Raw genomic sequence first — 22,147 nt, forward strand, 5'->3', positions numbered from 1 at the left:
GCTTGGCCTGTGACAACCTCTGACAGAATAATGCAGACATGTCACAGTTAACTTAACTGAGTTTACATATGCAGATGTGTTCTCTGGTCACAGTTATTCCCACCCAGTTGGGAAAAATAGCTGGAAATTATGTTTTTTTGACTTTAAGGGAGCACTATTTAATATCATGGGATCTGAATGTTTAATGTGTGGGGGTGTCTGTGTTTGTGCATCCATGTATCCATGTGTTCCTGCTTATGTGCGTGTTCAGCAGATCAGAGCCGTGACACAGAGGGGAAATGACTGGTTGATGGTCTCACAATGTAACAATGCACTGTAGTTTATTTAACTGGGTGTGGCTTTTACCTATTCCACTCCGACACTCAAGGACCTGGAGGGTGGGGGCATTAGAATCATCATCATGTCAGAAGACAGTAGATCTTCAGCCTGAACTAACAGGAGAGGTTCCAAACTGTAGAGAGCAGCTAATGTCTGTAGATTACACACACACACACACACACACACACACACACACACACACACACACACACACACACACACACACACACACACACACTTACTGAGTGAAGTCATAAAACAGGATAGAAAGAATGTGGTCGCGCCTGTTTCCTTCTAACTTTTGTTTTTATTTAAAACGTTCTTAACAACATACCTGCTTAAATGTCTCACACAAAGTCTGCATATAAACCTCAATTATCAAAGGTAGCTGGTGTCGCATTAACGGTTAGCAGTGAAGAGGTTAACACTGTGACAGTCGGGAGGAAAAGTAGAATACCAGCCTCAACTTGCAGGCAGTATTGCGCAAACCAACAGCGTCCAACTTTTACTAAAGGTTTCCAGATGTGGAATTAGTTGTCAGTTGAATGTGAGCTGCGCCTCACTGTTATACCCCAACACGTTCCTTTAACCAGGATTATACTCTAACAATTCGTTTGTCTAAACAACTAAACACACACACAGGTGAAGTAAAGGTTTTAGCTTAATATCATGTATGAGTGGAGGTGGCTGGAAGGGAGCGCCTCGGCTGCTGCTCCTTCCTGGCTTTTTTCTCATGCAGAGGGAGGATCCAGGAACGCTGCCAGGGGCTGACTGTCTGTCTGACTGTCTGTCAGTAACACTCCAACGACACAAACAGCAAGGCAGCGAGGCAGACAGCAGGAAGAAAAGTGACCAGAGAAAAAGTCGACATGTCTCAGGTAAGAAACAACACTCGAGCTCTAAAACTAACTACTTAAATCTGAGTTAAGCACGACACAGTTTAGAAATGTTGACTTTTGAAACATTTACAGTCAGTTAGTTCAGTAGATGGTCGAGAAACTGAGCGCAACGAGTCTTCAAAGAACGGTTTCCTGCTGAAAATGCAACATTTCACGCCAGGAGGGAAAAAGTGAGCGCGGAGCAACTTTCCCCGGATCGGTGGAGTTGTTGGCTCGTGTTTTACGAAACAGACACTTTTCCACTTCTTTCTTCGAGCCGTGTGCTGCTAGCTGCCCCTCCCTGAGAAGAAGCGCCTCTGAAGCAGTCAGTCCCGTGATTCATGTAGAAATTATATTATTACACATACTAGAAGCATCGGTCATCTATGAGAATATTACAGTTGATTATGAACAACATATATTTTGCAGAGCGTGTGTAGCTCTGATTATTTTTAATATCACTTCATCATGGGCGTGTCTCAGTGTTAATGTAGGTGGAGTTCATCCACCTGTCCGTGTGTGTTGTATGTAAGACACCATTGTGCAATGCAGCCTGGCATCCTCTTTATTATAGGACCTGTCTCATTCTGTTACATGTTTGTCCTTGATAAATAGCCTAATCATAAGTTAATAACCCATCATGCATTTCTATTTCTGTGTAAGTACATTGAGAGCAACAAAAAATCTGAGTCAAATTCCTGGCAGGTGTAGTCAACCTGGCTAAGAAAGCTAATTCTGAATCCGGATGTTCACTTGGGAGGGGCCACTGTGCCACCTATTGGTTGTCCCGAAAAGAAAAAAAAAGGTCTCACAGGACCAGTGCATATCTAACATAGACTACAGTGACATTGTGCCACATAACATCAATGGGAACAAGCAATGGTGCACTGGAGCCCGTGGACAGGAGAATGCTGTAGAACTTGTTTCATTTTATTATAAAGGCCCAAAACAACCTCAACTCTTACCTGACTATTGATGTGTACAGTGAGCTGGAAAGAAATGTAGGGATTTGGGTGTGGCAATGAGCACTGACAAAAAACAGTCTGTCTTCAACTGTTCTTGTTGAAACTAAATCCCATAAGGCTTCTCCACAGCTCAACATTCCAATACGTCCAAAGTCCAAAAATATAAACAACTAATTTCTGCCATTAAACTAACTAAGCCTCCTGCTTTTATTTCAGAGACACATTTGGTATCTTTAGGGTAATATAACCTTAAGGTGATACTTGGGTGAATATAAAGAAGTGTTCTACAGTAAACACGTTGGCTTGTCCTCAGTCAGGATATTGGTGCTCTCAGACTCTGGGATAGTTTCTGTTGAGGTGAAGTGGGCTTGCAGCAGCTTGCGTACATCCGTCAGAAAGGGTGTGGTTTTGACAAAGTTGTTGGCCCTCATGCACTGAATACATTTGGGGAGTCAACCATCTTTAATGCTGTTCTAAGCCACAGTGAATTCAACACTGAATCAAATGACTGAAAGATATTGCAGAGAATTCTCACCAACTCTGCAGTTCGACACAGCTATTTAGTCTTATAGCTGTTAGTAATAGTTTTAGCGTCCACTGTACACTACCTGATCAGCAGCAGACAAACACAGAGACTAGCTGGTGAACTAAGTGGAGCATTTAGCTAAATTGACAGGACTCCCAGAGTCCAAAAAAAGAGCTAAAAGAGAGTGAAATATGGGCCGACATTGATCAGGTGGGCACAAACACCACTCCAAATGAAAGATCATGTTGTCTGTAACTGATGGGTGTATACATAAGGAACCGTTAGCTACAAAGTTCATCATAATAACTTATGAAATTACTTTATATAACATGATATTACGCTGTGTTTAGGTTTGTGTGTTTCCTGCAAGTGGCCAAAGAAATCATGAATATTACTTTAAACCGTCGTAACACTTTGTACATTTCTTACAAATTGCAATACTGAATGATGGAAATATCAACAGTAAAATAACTACAAATAGGCAATTAAAGGTCCATTTTGTTGAGGAAGCTCATGTTGAAAAGCTCTATATCAGTTACTAAATGGACCTTGCGGTTGATATTTCCTTCCTTATAAAAATATAGGAAACGTATAAACAACAGTTTTTACAGACTTTAAAAATATAGCAATAAAGCTAACTGCATGAACTCGGGTAGATCAAATAAAGGGTGGGTTATATTCATGGGTTATCTGTTTAACATTTCTGCAACTGTACAAAAGCTTCAAACAAAACCAGACTTTTGTCCAAGAGACCGCTATTTTCATTTGCCTAAAAACTAAAAGTAAGCAATGACATATTTTCAAGTCAGACTATAGTCTTCTGAGTTTTTAGTGTTGTTAGTCACTTGACTCATGTATGGTGGTCACGGATATAATCAATTTCATCACGGAAGTTTATTTTGAAAAGATGTATCAAGACATACCAAGCTTATATTGTTTCGCCAAGTCCAAATCCATTCTGCCATTAGCTATAAAGTCCTTCAGGGCTGCTAAAACAACTTAACTGTTTATTTGCCTAATGCAAATAGCTAGCTAACTATGAAGTTTTTTCCCTATCCTTATTCAAGAGTGTGGTCTTTCAATTTGAGCATGTCTTATTGATTTCACACTCTGACTTTGTAATGCTTTTCCTCAAAATCTTGTCCTCAAACTCAAATAGCCCATGCTTACCCTTTGATTTGCTCTACTTTTGCTCAAACTCTACTGCAGATATATTGTTGCACAGACAGATTTCCTACACTCCAGTTTCAGCTGTTTTCCTGACACTGAGGCCTCTTCTGTGTGCTGGTGAAATGCGTGCTCCCTAATTTCTCCTCTGCATTTGGATGTCAAAATTCCCCAGCCTACAGAAGGCCAGGTGTAGTGTTGACTAATGAATTGATCCCTGCCACCTTGAGGGTGTGTTGGCTTTACTAGAACATCCCTAACAGAGATATTTCTTTGACCTGGTTCATCACTTCTGCCCTCCAAGGCTTTATTATGTTGCTTTCTTTAAAATGGTTGCGACAAAAGGACAGTTTATTTATTATTATTTCACTTTTCTGATATTTTGCTGGTCACATTTATACACGAAAAAAATAATTGTACGTCGGCACACAGCAGCATAGACTGTAACACACAAACCACATGTGTCACAATTTGTCCAAACTGCAAGTTCAAAATAAGCCGTATGGAAACTGTCAGAGGGCAATGCCCCTAAATCACCAGATCTAGGTATGTTGACCATCCTATTTCATTTGTCTTCCTACCATTTCTTCTCCCCAGTATTCAGACCTGGAGAAAGCCATCAACACACTGGTCACCCAGTTCCACTCTGCTTCAGCTGACAATGGTCCAACTCTGAAAACTGACGAATTCAAAGGTCTTTTGTCCTCCCAGATGCCTAATCTGGTCAAGGTAAAACTGCTGGCAGTGTCCATTTGCTTCACTCTCAGCTTGGCCTGCTATTGACTGCAGCAGTTGGGTCTTGCATTGCACACCTCACATTACTCCTCTCACACAAAAACATCCTCACTAGCAGAGTCCTATAGGCCTCATTCACACACATAAACAACCTGTAGATCATATTGGCTCAGTTAACATCATCTAAGTTTTGATTTCATTTACCATCAAGGTTTGTTAAAGTAGTATACCTCTGAAATTGTGTTATTTTAACATAATTGTTGACGCCTGTTAGAGTGTAACTAAACCCCAGAGTTTACACAGTTGTTGTTATTATTATTATATATTGTTTTTAAATATGCCTCTAGAATTTGAAAAAAGTATCAACATGTGAAGGGGGACTAAGACACATCTAGTCATTTTCTGTTACCACAGTAGCTTTTTTACAATCACAGCCCAGCTCAAGCCACTTCTCTTTTTTCTGTGGACTTAAAAATAGAAGGATTGATGTTGAGACGCCATATAAGCCTCTGGTAGCGACTGCAACCTGTCAATCACAAGGTAGCCCCGCCCTAAAGCATACTCCGTTTTATGGTCTATTTGACTCTAAATGGGACCATTATTTGCTAATTGGACATCATGCTGTATTGAAGAAGACTTGAAACTAGAGATTGAGACCATAAACTCATGTTTACAATGTTTACTGAGGTAATAAATCAAGTTAGACGTAGCGTCACTTTCTCATTGACTTCCATACAATCAGACTTCTTTTTGCAATGAGAGGAGTCGCCCCTTGCTGGTCAGCAGAGAGAATGCAAGTTTTAAGACCGCATTGGTTTCTATCAGCAGAACCGGAGGTTGCCGCCTGGTTGGGATATGTGTATGCTAACCATTAAAATAAGCTATTCACAGGCTAATTGAAAGGGTAACTGCTACTTCACTGTCCACAGTCTGAAGTCTGCACAGTTGGGAGATGTGGTTTTATAGGAGGGAGGGGAGATGGGGGTTTGTTGGTGAGTGGTGTGTGGTGTGTGCATATATAACATAATATGTAGAATAATTCAAATATTTTCACTAAAATGTCAAGAAATTAACTATACCTTTCATACCTATACAGGATTTGTGCAATTGAATGACCACCATGATTTGACTTCCATTTAATTATACAAGAAAACCATTCTACTCCGGTGAGGCAGCTACACTAACCTATCTGACCAGGAAAACCAGGAGCAGCACACACAATACAAACTATCTCCGCAGCGTTTAGGCTGCTATTCCATACTGATTCAAACAGGGATAAAGATATCACCACCGCGGATAGTACATTTATAGCCGTGGATATGAGACCCTACTCTGTAAATGGAAAACGCATGCTTTAAGAACATGCTTAATATTAATGAGTCCCGTTACACTACTCCTTCACGAGCCCATTCCAGCCAGACTGTAATTCCTGTTATGCACAAGAAAATAAAAGCCCAAATAGAGAACCAAATGTCCGGATTACCGCTGTTGCTCTGACAACAGATGGCTGGACGTAAAGGTCTACACAGAGCGACATGACTGTAACGGTACATTACCTCACCACTGAATGGGAGATACACACATTAATCATTGTTTAAAGTAAAAAAGAGTTTTTATAAATACAAATATTTTAAAATCAAGGAAATTTCCCTCGCATTTCTACTTCTGTATTGAAATCGTACTGAACCGTGGCACCACTGTACCGTATTGAACCGAACTGTGAATTTTGTGAACTATTAAACCCCTAATAAATATATATATAAAAACATGGGGAGTTCACAAGAGGTCAGATGGTCAGACAGGTTTTAAGCCTACAGGTGACACAAAGCAATGTGGAACAGCAAACCAACTGTCTGTTGTAAACCCATTGCAGTTTAGTTTTCCTGTGCAATGAGGGATTATAATAATTATTATTATTATTATATCCTGCCTGGGGATCAAATAGGCAACCTTCCACTCACAAGCTTGCTTCTCTTACCTTTAGTTCACTGTGGGGTTTTAACAATCTGGTAAATTTCTACTTTCCATAACTACTATTGAAAGAAATGTATTTCATTTTTTTCCACCAGAATTACATTCCTGGAAATGTGGGAAAGGCTTTCACACTGCCTTTAGATCATCAAATATGGAAATAAAAACTTGTGTTTTTACTGTCTAAAGTCTGGGTGGGGTTAGTCTGGGGAAAATTCTGGCTCCTGTTTCTTGCCTCATCCAACTTTTCTTAAGCAATGTCACCATGTTCCCCAATGTCAGCTTTGAAACTTTGATGAGTACAATGTTAGAAGTGGAGTGATCCTTTTGTGAAGGCATAAAGATTTGATTAGTGGGTAGCGCCTTGACTTCGACAGTGAACACACAACTAATTTCGAACTGTTTTGCTTTGCTTATGATGACCAAACAGGGCGGCACAGACCAGGGGTTCGGTGAAATCCTGCGGAAGATGGGTGTTGGTGATGGCGAGGGCATCTCTTTCAAGCATTTCTGGAACTTAATCCAGTCAGTAGCCACTAACCAGCACAGTATCCTCAGCAACCAGATGGGCTCCTCATGCCGCTGCATCCTCCTGTGAAGAGCAAACTCTCAGCCCAACAGATCAGCTCTGAGTTTCTGCCATGGAGTTTAACTAAACAGAATAACAATATGCACATCACTCTCCTAATCAGGTGTCAGACAAAATACAAAGTATAGTACAAAAAAAGCAAGCTATTTCCAACTTTTCTGACTCAAACATTACAGTTTTTAAATAATATGATCTCTTATCTGACAGGTTTCAACACCATACTTGTGCCAGTATACTGCCCAGCATCCTTTGCACCAGTTAAAGTTTAAATTCAGTCTAGTTGGCATTTAAATTCTCACATTGTCCCAAATCTGCATGCTGTTATATTTTTTAACACAATAAAATAATCTAATCATCTTTATACGTAGTCCCAGATAACATCTATTTCTAGCCATTTGGTGATCAGGAATTAAGTACTGGCAGTGTGTTTTTTATTCTACACACTGCACATTTTATAATAGGCAATCAAACTGTTGACAACAACATAACTCTCTGAAAGTAAGCTTGGTCGTACGCCGTGTCATCCATATAAACATGTCCGTAGGCTTCAAAAGAAGTGCTTGTCGAATGTTCTAACAGCGTCAGAGACCCCCTCCATCATTTTCATCTTTCTGTCACAGCAGGCTTTTCAGTGGGGACGTAGGGAACAGCTATTAACACTTCTGCCTTCAAATTAGTTTGATGCATATTGAACCTTTCAAACCCTATTACACATTTCAACAAGCGGAGGCACTTACACTCATTTTGGATTTAACTGGTGAAAAAGGCACCTGGCAATGATGTGGTCATTAACAGTCACATTTCCTCATTTGCTGCATTTTTTGCATGTATAATATTGATCATGGTGCCTTCAAACTAATAATAGTATTCACAACTTCATAAATAAATTTTCAATTAGCTCAAACTGGCATGTTAATGGTCTATCATCAAATGGAAACATGACCTTGAAATGTAAAAGATTCAACATCATTTTGCACTTTAAAAAGGTAACAAGAATAGGGTCTTTGTCATCTCACTGGTGAACCACACAGTTTCTATTGGGTACTAAAGTGTAGTCAGGTTCGACTTCAGGAGTGCTCGTGAGGACCATTTGAAGGCACATCAGTATGAGAGCATATCACCCAACAGAGTTGATCAGTAGAAACATTGAGGAAGAACACCATTACTTCAAAAGCTTTGAACCATTTAGAATATCTTTCTTTGTGCAGAATTGACTCCAATTTACAGTATCTGTTATTGTCTTAGCAATGACAGTTAAAAGAGCAATTTTAAATTGTCTTTAAATACGTGATACTAATCATCTGAATTTGACCTTGTGTGAGTCCGTAACCAAACACAAAAGTGTACTTTGGATTGATTCTAAATGTCAGTATGTTTGACTTTGCTTTTTTTCTACAAGTAATGCTTAACACTGTGCGATCCTGCAGTTTCTATGTATTTATATTTTGTAATTCTCTGTATTCTGACCTGTGTGACACCTTTAGAAAAATGATGTAATAAACATACAAAGAAATCACCAGTACTGCAATTGAATATGCTTTAATCATTTACTGATTTATAAGAAATAAATTCCTCACAGTTTAAGTAGTCTATATGAAAAAGAGAAATGATCTACTGTAACATTTATGTTTTAATGCTTTAATTTAGTACATTATCAGGATCATTCCCACTCGCCGAGATATTTAAACAATCATGTGAAGCAATCCCAGGAAACTGAAGCAGTAGAAGTAGACTATGCAGCACTATATTGCAGTATCATATCAGTATCAGTCAGAATACAACATCTGTGTCAGACCTTTCTGTATTAAAGAATACTAAAGTCAACTATGGAACAAAAACACAGTGAGATGAACTACTGTAATCCAACATTACTCCAGCATTATGGATCTAAGTTCTCATGGAAAGAGGGAGTACATCCTCTCTTGAGTTTCTTTCCCTCTGGTGCACCTCGAAAGAATTCAAGGTAAGATGAGAACACATACTTATTCATGATTTTAACCCTCCCAAAGATATCCAGCTCTGTTTGCTCGTCATGGTCGACAGCATTCATCAGCTGTTTTGATTTGATGTACAGGGCATTTTCCTTTGCAACAACCTGATCTAACCAAATCTGTCTGTTCCGCGGTGCCATTTCATAGTTGTCAACTGTACAGCCATAGAATCCTCGTCGCAGATGCTCAGGCCATGGTTGGTCAGTCACCATGGGGTGGTCAACTCCAACAAAGGCTGTGCACAGGGGGCTGTCAGTCCCCCGTGACCGGCTTACTTCACAACCTATGACGCTCATAAGGAAAAGCGAGAAGGTTCTGAAGTTAAACACAGATGCTGAAAACACTGCAGCCATGAAGTAACGACCCCATCTCTCACAGTTGTAGTTACACTGCTGGAACTGGAAAGTCTGGCGACAGAAGTCATTGAATTTGGAAGCTTTGAGACCCTGTCTCAGCTGTTGCAGGGAAAACTCACCCAGCTGCTCACTGAAATTCTGACGGAAATATTCAATTTCAGCTTGATTGTCAGTGTTCATGAACTTGCCTGCCAGAGTTACATTTAGATTTTTCCTGTGTACTTTGTAAATGCATTCATTGAGAACGTAGTAAAGGTCTGATGCAACTTCCTCTTTGGCATTGTATCGTATCTCCACAAGTAGATCCTGAATGTTATTGATATGCTTCAAGACAATGTTGTTTTCTTCTGGTCCTGGCACTATAAGCCAAATTGCTTTCTGGAGTCTTTCGTCTGGGACGTAGTCAGGAGCACGCCTTCTTTCATTCTCCTCAAAGAATAAGCTCCAAGTAAGCCCCTCAAGGCAATCTATAGAAGGGTACTTTTTGCGCAGCTCCATTGGAACAAACATTTGAGGGTGACTTGGCCACTCCAGTGTCTGGAGATACAAAACATTTCCTTCATAATCAGAAAACATTGGCCCTGCACAGCCAAGTTCCACCCTCATAACCAGCTCACCTCTTATGTCTAATTCAGCAATAACTCTTCTGTTGTGGTCATGGGACCTCCAGACTCCATCAGTCCTAGTCATTATTACCCCGTCAGAACTAACAGACATGAAGGAGTTGTGTAGGTGTAGCTGAGTTTCCACATTGAGAGACCGGAGAACGTGTAGCAGCTGCAAAATAAAGTGCAGGTCATTTCCAAGGTTGCAGCTGATAAGGCTGATGGTGCCAAGATGGCCAAAAATGCTGTCAGTTGTTAAGGTTGACACAAATCTTGCAAGTTCTTCTGGGCCATAAGCAGATAGCTGGGCTGCGCCATTTGCACCATTGCTGCCATGGCCAACCAGTATGACATCATGATTTTTAGTGGAAAAGACATGGCTTCCCCTGAGCATATGTAGCGCCCCCTTCTGGTACCTCAGTAAAGTTGATACAGTGAGATGCCTCTCAAAGAGGTAAGTGGCTGCCTCAAACACTACAGGGTCCTCATCCATAATAACTATAGTCTGGTGGCTGTATTTAGTGTAATCTCCTTCAACAAAGTTCATATGTTGCAGGTTAGACATCATTTCTGTCTCAAATGTGTCATAGCTGAATGTTAAACTGTCTGCCTGAGTCAAATAAACCAGTGAGGCCTCCTTAATGAGACAAGTATCTCTAACACAAGCAGGTTCTGTCTGATAAATGGAACATAGTACATTAAAAACAGGATTCCAGGACTCAGTGACAATCTGACACAATTCAGACAAAATCAGAGATTCTCTAGACCACAAATCTACTCTTGTATTGACTGCACTCATTAGTTTTGACCTGGTATTTCTGTAAGTATAAGTTGGCCACTTTCCAGCATCTCCAGGATCAGGGTGTAGTGGGTCAAACCTTGGTGGAATCCTCTGAAGATATTCCCTGGAAATAGATAAGTGATATAGGTGTATCACAAGCCAGTGGATCAAATCAATGCACTCACTTAAATTAGTATGATTTATAATATGCCCTCTGATAAGCACATTCTTCCAGTTTGATTGTGGGGATTTTTCAGAGACAATGATTTCGAGTTTATTGTGTTAATGAGACATTTTTTGTTAGCATTAAGCCTTGTTTAATTTGTACACAGCAAGTAGAACTTACAGTAGACTGTAAAAAGCTACCTTCAGGTCCCATCACAGCTTCTCCTTCCTCGCCTAATGCAATGTTTGGACTATGAGTGTCAAAGCAACAGGATAAACCTACAAGGAATTTCTAAAAGACGCCAGTGACATGTAGCTACAAACCGACACGATCAATGTTGAGCTGACCTCAATCTTTTTACAGCGTCAAACAATGCTAGCGGCTCTCTGAGGGTGTGCTTTGACACATCTGCTAAATTCAGCATGCTAACATGTTCACAATGACAATACATATTTTTATGAGCATATTAGTCTGGAACAGTTAAACAATATACAAAGGACAGAGCCCTAATATGTGCCTGATATGATTGTATAGATGTAAGATATAGCATCCCTGTAACTCTGATGTTGACTGATAGAATAGTTTTTGTATAGATATGTATTAGTACATGTGTAGAGTATATAAAATACATTAACTCAATGTTATATTGTGCAGCTGATTCCCCTTAGAGATAATGTTAATAGTCATGTCAGGTTTATCACAAAAAAAGTATCAATATGTTGCATTATGTGGTGTCTCACCTGTTCTCTAGACCAGAGCCGAATGGAGTCCTCTGAACACTCCAAGCTGTAATGACAAAGAAGCTATTAGATAAAAGTTATTGTCTGATTTCTGTTCCACTGGTTTTCAGGCAGTCAGTGTAAAATGCTGCCTTGTGATGATAAGAGTAATCAATAGTTCTGCCCATATATGCTCATGCATTGGAAGTCAAAACAGCCCAATGTTTTACTTGGTATGTCGATACCCCCTTTAATAGGGATTTCCTACCATCAGAAATGTGAATCATTTGGTTTTCCTGAGAGACTTCACCAAAATGAAACAAGGAGAGACATTTAACAGCAGCACTTCAGCAAAAAAGTATAATAATCTTACCAACTTTCATTCCTGCTGCCAAAGAAAGAAGAACAATAATCACACTAAATCGACAGGGTTTTAGCATGGTTTCTCTGCAGAGCAAGCTGAAGTGAATGTCACTGTGAATTCACCGGGCAGAGCAGCTTCAGGTCACGTCTCAATCCACATTTGGTTAGATAGGAATGAAAATGAGAAGATAATGTTTACGACTGCACAGTTCATCAGTTAAACATTACAAAACTGCATTTTGTGAACACTTTTGTCTGATTGTTCCACTTAACGTGTACTTCCCTGTGTAAAACATGTACATGAGCATGGTTTCTTCTATTTTCATTGTGAATTATTATTGTTCACAGTTTGACGGAATATGTAGTTTATAGAAAAGTGCAGTTGTGTCACTGAATACTAGAATCTACAGATCCAGCTGACTGCTCCAACTTGCAGAACGGTTCACTTAGTGCTTCCATACAGTCTAATGCAATTTAATGTACTGTATGTGATATTAAATGAAGGACAGATACTGACCTTAATCATCTATATAATTGAATCAGGAATGGTCTGACAGAATCAACAAAAACATGAGCTTCATAAGAGTAGAATATATTCCATGACATTTTGATATGGGGTCAGATCAGTCTCAATATGATTGCACACAGAGAGATTTAAAAATGAATTTGGGGATTTACATACTGTATAAATAACTCTCTCCACAAAAATATTTTCCAATGCACCCAAAAATAGTTATCTTTAAGTATAAATGTAAACAAAATCCACATATATTAAAAAAAAGATAATTCCAAATATAATTCTGATGCACACACAAATATTTCTTGTTTTGCATAATTTTAACAGAAATCCACAAATATTGGTATTTAAAATTTGGATGTTGTTACATTTATATACAAACTGTTGAACCTGCATCTAAAAACTGCTTGTCATGAAGGAAATTCACTGCGTTTGTGTGTGGTGTTTTTTTTAGACTCCCCTGATGTCACTCGATTCAATAAGACCAATCAGATGTCTCCTCCATTTTCAACCACTCACATGAGCTCGCCCCAGGAGGGTTTATGCTGATATCATACTCTGGTATGGAAGGAGGAAACATCGTTAGCTTTTGTGGTCCAAACATTTTACTTGTACACCCTGGTGTTGGAACAATGTTTTTGTTTGCCAGATGATATTTGAGACTGTGCCATAAGTGCTATAGTGTTGCTACCCTCAACTTTGACTGAAACCAAAACGAAATTATATGTTATACACATAAACATATAGCTTAACTAATGTTTTCTTATGCTGGGTACAAACAGTGACAGTAAAAGGTTAACGCACTTCAGCAGCTACTCTGTCAGAGGAGCCATGTTCAGCCTGTCTTAGTTTAATGTAATAGTAATATGACAGCTGAGCAAAGTGCGTTAACGATTCACAGGGTTACCACTGCCGTACCACTCACCTGTCGGTTATAGCACTTGCTGTCTCTTCAATGTTAGCAAATATTGGCTAGCTGTATGTTTGTCATTCCTTACACATTGTGGGTTTAAACTTCAGTCAAGTTGCTGTATCACTTTGTCTGGATTGTTTTGGGGATCTTTACATACTTGTCTGCCAATGTTTGGTTGTTTAGGGCGGGGCTACCTTGTGATTGACAGGTCGCTATTGCTACCAGAGCTAAATACAGTGTCACTTGTCCTAATATGATCTATTCTGTTCAGTGGTTGAAAAAAGTAAAGATGGTGTAGCGTTGTTGCTGGTAGCAGATTTAATAAATAATAAGTAATTAATATCAGGATATGTAACGAGTATTAATAACTCAATTATGATTTATAAACCCTTAAATTAGTTTAAAAGAAATATGGTACTTGGATTTACCACAGAATTTGACCCCCCCCCCCACACACACACACACACACACACACACACTCCTTCACCCTGGTATTTCATCTCTACAGAGGACGTTTCGATACACTTTCGCAGAGACACTACTTTTCTCCTCAACTTCTTTTGAGCATCTTATAATTATTCGTTTTAAGCAAGCCTTATTTTGTTTTAGTGTACGTCTGTTGACCTTGTGAGATATCAACTTTAATTATTATCGTTAAGGCCAAACGAGATTAGTTTTAGTATATCAACGAGTAGCCTCAGTTATAAAATTACTCAGAGCAATATCCCACTCCGAACACCGCACCGAATCCAACGTCTGCCTGAAGCAAGACACAGAGAGAGCCCGGAGACTGAGATCGGCTTCCCAATTCCCTTCGCTACAGCAGGGGGCGAAATTAAGAGACTCTTTGCCAGCTCACTGGGTGAGCTTTCCGAAGACCGCTGAGAAACCAACGCTCCTGCGAGCCCTCAAACTGGCATGCTCCGCTTCATCGACGGGAACAACTTCCGTTTGGAGGGACGTGAGTCGACTCAGAGGACCGCAGAAACAGCTGGCTAAACTCCTGCAAAGGCATCTGGACACTGCTGCTCAAAGTAGGAACTGACCTCTTCTTGTTATGATCCAGGGTTGGTGTTGGATAAATTGCTCTGATTAATAATAATTTAGATTGACAGGGTAGAGTAGAGATAGGAGTCAGAGGAGCCTGCAACTTATCTTCACTATCTGATATGATATTGCCTGTTTTATTTTAAATCAATTCATTCATGATTTGTATTCTTGTTTATTATTAATCTTGTCATCCATTCATTTAATCCTATTAGAAATAAATCACCCATTTATCGCCAAGTTGTTGTCTGTCATATTATTTCAAAGTGGGAACTATAAGGTCAATGAAATAAGGACTTACGCCTGAGATATTGAGACTGGATATTTTGTTGCCAAATTATTGATTGTATTTTTATTATTTTCCTCTATTCAGAGGTGGTGCCCCACAAGTTTAATGTAAGCAATATTTTTAATTTAACGTAGTTTGATACACACACAAATCAAATGATCAGTTCTTAATAAATTGAATATTTATTGGACAACCTACATAACTAAACTACTAAACATAAAATAAATTAATAAATGATAAAATAAATAAAATAAAGGGAATGAATAAAGAATAGGTTGAAGAGTACAATCTCATTGACTGATAAATTAACTTCGTCGATTGACGTTTTACATAAAATTTTGTTCAAATGATTTATGCACCGTTCAGAAGCTGAGAGTTTGAGAAGCACCAGGGATGATTGGGAAGTACCTTTATTATAGTTTTAATTTAAATTTATTTCACCCTGGACAGGTCGCCAGACTATCAAAGGGCTGACATATATAGACAGACAACCATTCACGCTCACATCCACACCTACGGGCAATTTAAAGTTATCAATTTAAAGTCATCAATTTAAAGTCATCAATTTAAAGTCATCAATTAACCTAGGTCTTTGGACTGGGAGGAAGGAACCCACGCTGACACGGGCGCTGGTCAGCATGATGACAGACTGCGGTCTCTGCTGTTGTTATACAGTCTGATGGCAGTGGGCACAAATGAGCGTCTAAAGCGCTCCGTCCTGCTCTTTGGTTGAATGAGCCGATGGCTGAATGAGCTGCCCAGCTGCCACAGTTCCTCATGGAGAGGGTGAGAGGGATTGTCCAGGATGGCTCTGAGTTTGGCCTTCATCCTCCTCTCACCCACTGACTCCAGACTGTCCAGCTACAGACCCACCACAGAGCTGGCTTTCCTCACCAGCTTGTTGAGTTTGTTGGCATCTCCAGTCCTGATGCCACCACCCCAGCACACCACAGCGAAGAAGAGGGCGCTGGCTACCACAGACTGGTAGAATGCCTTGAGCAGTTTATTGCACACACTGAATGACCTCAGCCTCCTCAGGAAGAACAGCCTGCTCTGTCCTTTCCTGTAGAGGGCGTCAGTGTTGTGTGTCCAGTCCAGTTTATTGTTAATCTGCACCCCAAGGTACTTGTAGGACTCAATCCTCTCCACTTCCCCTCCCTGAATGAAAACAGGGACAGGGGGGCTTCTGTTCCTCTGGTAGTTTTTCAGGTGGTTGTTGCTGCACCATGTGATGAAGCTCTCAATCAGTCCTCTGTACTCCTCCTCGTTGTCCCTGGTGATACATCCAACAATGGAGGAGTCATCGGAAAACTTCTGGAGGTGGTAGGAATCAGAGTTGAAGCGGAAGTCCGAGGTGTAGAGAGTGAAGAGGGGTGCGCCGGTGTTGCTGATTACAGACTCAGAGACACAGCCATCCACCCTGACGTACTGTGGCTGGCCTGTGAGGTAGTCTGTGATCCAGGAAGTGGTGTCGGGGTGCAGGTTCATCTCCAGCAGCTTCTCTCTCTCAGTAGGGAGGGCTGGATGGTGTTGAAAGCACTGGAGAAGTCAAAGAACATGACTCTCACAGTGCTTCCCTGCTTCTCCAGGTGAGAGAGGGCCTTGTGTGTCAGGTAGATGATGGAGTCCTCCACCCTGATGTGTGACAGATAGGCGAACTGTAGTGGGTCCAGGAAAGCTGTAAGCTGGGTCCTCAGGTGCCGCAGAACCAGTCTTTCAAAGGTCTTCACGACGTCTGATGTCAGGGCCACAGGTATGTAGTCATTAAGACCGCTGGGACAACTCTTCTTCGGCACCGGGACGATGCAGGACGTCTTCCAGATCGTGGGCACCTTCTTCAACCTCAGGGAGGTGATTGAAGAGGTGCTGGACACTTTGAGTAACCTAGGGTTGATGTCATCAGGTCCACTGGCTTTACTCATCTGAAGCCTGGAGAGCTGATGCTGTACCTGGATGGTGGTGAAGGTGGGGCTGGGTGGTGAGGGGGTTTGCAGGAAGCTGTGAGCTCCTGGCCGTGGTAGGGGGTGGGGGGAGTGATGGACTGTCCTGGTCCACTGATGTGGAAATGTTGGTCTGGAGAGGGCTAGTGGGTATGGGGGGCATCCTCTGGTCTTAAAAGTCTGCTGATAGAGGGGGAGGTGGAAGAGGTGTAGATGGGAGGGGGAGCAGAGACTCCAGCAGAGGTGTGAATGGGGGCAGAGGTGTTCGGCGGTGACCTAGCCTCACTGTCAGAGCACACCGGGGTGGTGGTAGTGTCGAACCTATTGAAAAATAGACTGCAGCCTGTCATAATTTTCATCCCATTCCACACCTCTTTAGTGTTGTTCTGTCCCATTTTAGCCTCAATCTTCTCCCTGTAGTTGTTCTTAGCCTCTCGCAGCTGCCTCTTCAGCTCCTTCTGAACAGCCCGAAGTTCCCCTCTGTCCTTAGCCATGAAGGCCCTCTTCTTCCTGTTGAGAAGGCCCTTCATTTCTTTGTTAAGAAAGGCCCTCGATGTCCTCCCCGTAGTCCTCCTGGAACAGTTCCCAGTTTGTGTCCTGAAAACACTCCTTGTGCTGGCCTCCTGTTGCATAGCCAGTGGCTTGTAGTTGGCCACAAGTTGTATGAGGTTATGGTCAGATTCTCCAAGGGGGGGAGGGCAGAGGAGCTGTAAGCCCCCTTTACATTCACGTAAAAGAGGTCCAGGATCTTGTTCTCTCTCGTTGCACAGTTGACATACAGTTTGAAGTTGGTCAGGACAGGAGAGAGGGAGACATGTTTAAAATCCCTGCTGATCATCATGAGGGCGCTGGGATGTTGAGTCTGAAGTCCCGCTGTGACGGAGTGAATGACGTCACTCGCGCTCCTCGCTGCAGCAGATGGGGGGATGTAAACAACAACAGCAATGGCATGTGAGTACTCCCGCGGTAGATAGTATGGTCTCAAACCCACCGCCAGGAGTTCAATGTCGGGAGTGCAGATACACTCCTTTACAGTTACATGGCCGGGATTACACCATTTAGAGTTAACAAAGACAGCAAGACCTCCTCCTCTCTTCTTACTGCTCTGTTTCCCTCTGTCTGCCCGAACCAGCGAGAAGCCGGCTAGTTCAAGCAGACTGTCCGGTATATTCCCATGCAGCCATGTCTCCGTGAAGCAGAGCAAACTACACCCCCTGTAGGCCCGCTGGTTGCTCACCAATGCTGACAGTTCATCCACTTTGTTAGCGAGGACCTCACATTCCCCATAATGACCGTGGGGAGAAAAGGTTTCACTCTCCTGACCCTCTCCATCCTCTCCCGGACCTTCACTCCGGCTCTTTTTCCGCGACGGGGTTGTCTCCATATCGCCTCAGGTATGCGGGCGGAGGGAACGCCGGCTAGGTCAACATGATAAAAAGTTCCAATTGTATGACAAGAAAGGGGAAAAAATGCTACAATTAAGACGCTGAAGCAGGAACATACAATTACCGAAAAAAAGAAGACAACAATGAATAAAAATAGTAGAAAAAATGTAAAAGGAGCAAAGTTGGGAGAGAGCTGCTGCAACAGGCTGCCAACCTCTCTGGCGCCATCATTTATCATACTTAACTTCACCAAATTAATACTAGTTACTTGTTGTAATAATTCTTCCATATTTGAAATTGGTGCTATCTCAGCTGCAGAATGATACCAAATAGTTTGATATAAATCACTGACTAAAACCTGATCAATTCAAGAAAGAATGAATACAACAATTACACAACATAGATAGACATTGTTATTATGGCACAGACAGAGCTATGTAGATATACATATATGAGTACCTATATGCATAATAAATGAATGGATAACATTAATCTCAACATTTCAGCACATTAGTGTCCTGTGAGAGACACAAGAAAAGGGGGAGAAAGAACATTCCTTCCCCTCTCTGTTGTCCTTGGCTGTGGTTGAGATAAGGTTATATGGCAGGAAACTAAAGTAATTGCAAACAGAGTTGGCTATCAAGAATTTAACTATAGATAACTTTTATAAACTCAGATGTTTTAATACAGATTATAAGATATAGGAATTTACTATGACTAGTACTAAAATATCAAGTAAAGGATTCTTTAAATTGTTTATTACAATTGGATGCTTCCAATTGTAGTGGGGTTATTAAACATTGAGTGACCCCATCTTAGTCTTATTTTAAGATAGTTAAGGCACCGGGTAAAAACAGAGTTCAACCACCAAGTGCCTTTATAGGTCGTGAGAGCAGTTTCTGAAGGAAGTTGATAAATTCAGATTGTCTCAGACACTTCAGTTTATAATGTCTTGGTGGATGTCCGCTACAATGGCAACGGCCGTAGTCTAAAATGACGATGGCAATAACTTCAAACTGGTGGCTGTAAACAAAACAATGGGGGACATCGCAACGACAACCTCCACTTCTAATATATACAGTTTATAGATTCAACACTTTACAAGTCAGATGTTTTGGACATTTCACCAAAGCCAGCTATCTAAGCCCTTTCCGGGAGATTACTTTCCACCGGTTCCCAGGCTCCGACCCTGTGCATGATGTAAGAGTAAACCCTCATGGGTGCACGCTTATGTGGTTGGCTCAAAATGGAGGAGACATCTGATTGGCTACAGATTTTACCTGCGAGTGACAACAGTGGAGTCTTAAAAAAAACACACAAACGCAGTGAAGTTCACACATGACAATACGTTTCTAAATGCAGGTTCACCAATTTGTGTATAATACAACATACAAATATGTTATTGATAAAAAATGTCAAATCAATACATAGATTTGTGGATTACTATTATATTTATTTAAAACAAGAAATATTTGTGTAAATCAAAAAAATTATGTTGATTTTATTTTCATTTATTTATGATTATAAATATTTGTGTGTGCATTGATTAATATTTTTGTCATCTATATATACATTACAAAATACATCTGTGAATCCGTCTGTGTGCATCCCATATTTGGATTGTTATTAGATTGCACATGTTTAATTTACAAACCTAATAAGAGTATTGAAACAACACATGGGAGGGCCCTACTGACCATGAGGTACAGTGCACGCTGCACACTACAGACTGTACAACAGGAATTTTGGGAACAGCGCAAGCAAGCAGAGACAATCTTTACCGCCCACAAACAACACCTACCCCAACTCCACACACTAAGGCCCTGTCCACACTATATTGTTTTCATTTTTAAAATGATATCTTTTGCTTCCTTTGCACTCTACCGGAGTGGCAGTGAAACCGGAGTTTGAAAACGCTCCTGAGGAGGGATAAGTTTGAAAACGCCGGGTTTCCATGATAGTGTAGATGGCGGAAAACAAATGAGTTTTTAAACTATGGGTACATCCCAAGTCTCTTATTTGTCGCTTCCTCACTCCTCGATCCTCGCTTGAACCGGAAGTCGTTCTGCACCGCCATATTGACGGCCGTCCCAAAGCTCTTATTTCGGCACCGTGGAGCGAGGAGCGAGGAGGAGGATGCACGAGATCATCCTTCCAGGAAGTGAGGGCCGACACACCTCCTCATCGTTAATAAGTTATTTGATTGGACGCTGCAGCCGATCGTACTGATCCGACATCGCTCATCATCACTGGAGTTTTTATACCAGAGTGATGACAGATCACAGATTGAACAGATTTAAAAGTTAGAAAGAGAGTTAAAGAGTGGAGAGTCTGTCTGTTTTCATTTCGCCAGTAGAAATCGGTGCGCTGCGCTTATGAGCAGGACACAGAACACAGTCAGCAGATCAGCTGTCAGTCGGCTTTAACAGCTGGAGAGACTTTTGATTTTGAGTCTGCACACATGATGACTGTACTAATATTAATAATGAAACAAAGTAATCATCACTGTACTAATATCAATAATGACACAAAGTAATCATCACTGTACTAATATTAATAATGAAACAAAGTAATCATCACTGTACTAATATTAATAAAGACACAAAGTAATCATCACTGCCAGAGTAGAAATGTATTTCTCTCTGCAGCCTGTTACCTGTTTAACAAACTGCACTGAGTATTTATACTGTGTTCTGAGTATTTATACTGTGTTCTGTGTATTTATACTATGTTCTGTGTATTTATACTATGTGCTGTGTATTTATACTGTGTTCTGTTTATTGATACTGTGTTCTCAGTATTTATACTGTGTTCTGAGTATTGATACTGTGTTCTCAGTATTTATACTGTGTTCTCAGTATTCATACTGTGTTCTGTGTATTGATACTGTGTTCTCAGTATTTATACTGTGTTCTGTGTATTGATACTGTGTTCTCAGTATTTATACTGTGTTCTCAGTATTTATACTGTGTTCTGTGTATTTATACTGTGTTCTGAGTATTTATACTATATTCTGTGTCCTGCTCATAAGCGCAGCGCACCGATTTCTACCGGCGAAATGCGTTTGTCTTATTTATTAATTATTAACGTCTGTATGTTTTGAAATTCAGATTGTGATGTCATTATTAAATAATCCAGAATATGATTATGTTTTCTCCTAAACACTGGAATTAATTTATTAGGCTCAATGTTTCGGGGTAAATTGGAATTACATAACTCATCAACCTGACACTTAGGAATTATCAGCCTCATATGAATGAATGGAAACGAAGATAAATTATGTATAAAGTGTATTGAGTCTGTATAAAGACAGACTCTCCAACTCTTTAACTCTCTTTCTAACTTTTCAATCTGTTCAATCTGTGATCTGTCATCACTCTGGTATGAAACTCCAGTGATGATGAGTTATATCAGATCAGTACATCGGCTGCAGCGTCCAATCAGATAACTGATGAACGATGAGGGGGCATGTCGGCCCTCACAACACTTCCTGAAAGGATGATCTCGTGCATCCTCGCTCATGGCTCCTTGGAGATCCCTCCTCGCTCCTCGCTCCTCGGTGCCGTATTAAGAGCTTTGGGATGGCCGTCAATATGGCGGCGCAGAACGACTTCCGGTTCAAGCGAGGAGCGAGGAGACGACAAATAAGAGACTTGGGATGTACCCATAGTTTAAAAACTAATTTGTTTTCCGCCATCTACACTATCATGGAAACCCGGCGTTTTCAAACTCAACCCTCCTCAGGAGCGTTTTCAAAAACAACAACAGCCTTGATTATCGATCAACTACCAGGTTAATTCAACATGGATAACAGATTACTGGCGTTGTCGACCTTGTTGTCTTTGCTAGCAGCTATTGCGCATTTAATAATTCTGCTACTGCCGACATGCGGAGGAAGAAGCTGTTATTGGAGCGATTAGCGAGCG

At 40.8% G+C, this 22,147-nt stretch overlaps 1 protein-coding gene across 1 annotated transcript; it reads left to right on the top strand.

Annotated features, from left to right (window-relative positions):
* Positions 1-964: 964 nt before the first annotated feature.
* LOC129097323 (protein S100-A14-like) lies at positions 965-8,668 on the top strand. Its single transcript, XM_054606144.1, has 3 exons — positions 965-1,196; positions 4,452-4,583; positions 6,991-8,668. The coding sequence occupies exons 1-3, from the start codon at positions 1,188-1,190 to the stop codon at positions 7,156-7,158; spliced, it is 309 nt and encodes a 102-aa protein (XP_054462119.1). The 5' UTR covers positions 965-1,187; the 3' UTR covers positions 7,159-8,668.
* Positions 8,669-22,147: the final 13,479 nt, after the last annotated feature.

Source organism: Anoplopoma fimbria, chromosome 10 (assembly GCF_027596085.1).
Source record: "Anoplopoma fimbria isolate UVic2021 breed Golden Eagle Sablefish chromosome 10, Afim_UVic_2022, whole genome shotgun sequence".
NCBI classification, from domain to species: Eukaryota; Metazoa; Chordata; class Actinopteri; order Perciformes; family Anoplopomatidae; genus Anoplopoma; species Anoplopoma fimbria.

Bases quoted from the DNA above. Each gene is read 5' to 3' on its own strand.
- LOC129097323 (XM_054606144.1), top strand. The intron at 4,584-6,990 runs GTAAAACTGCTG...ATGACCAAACAG, and splicing joins AGATGCCTAATCTGGTCAAG to GGCGGCACAGACCAGGGGTT.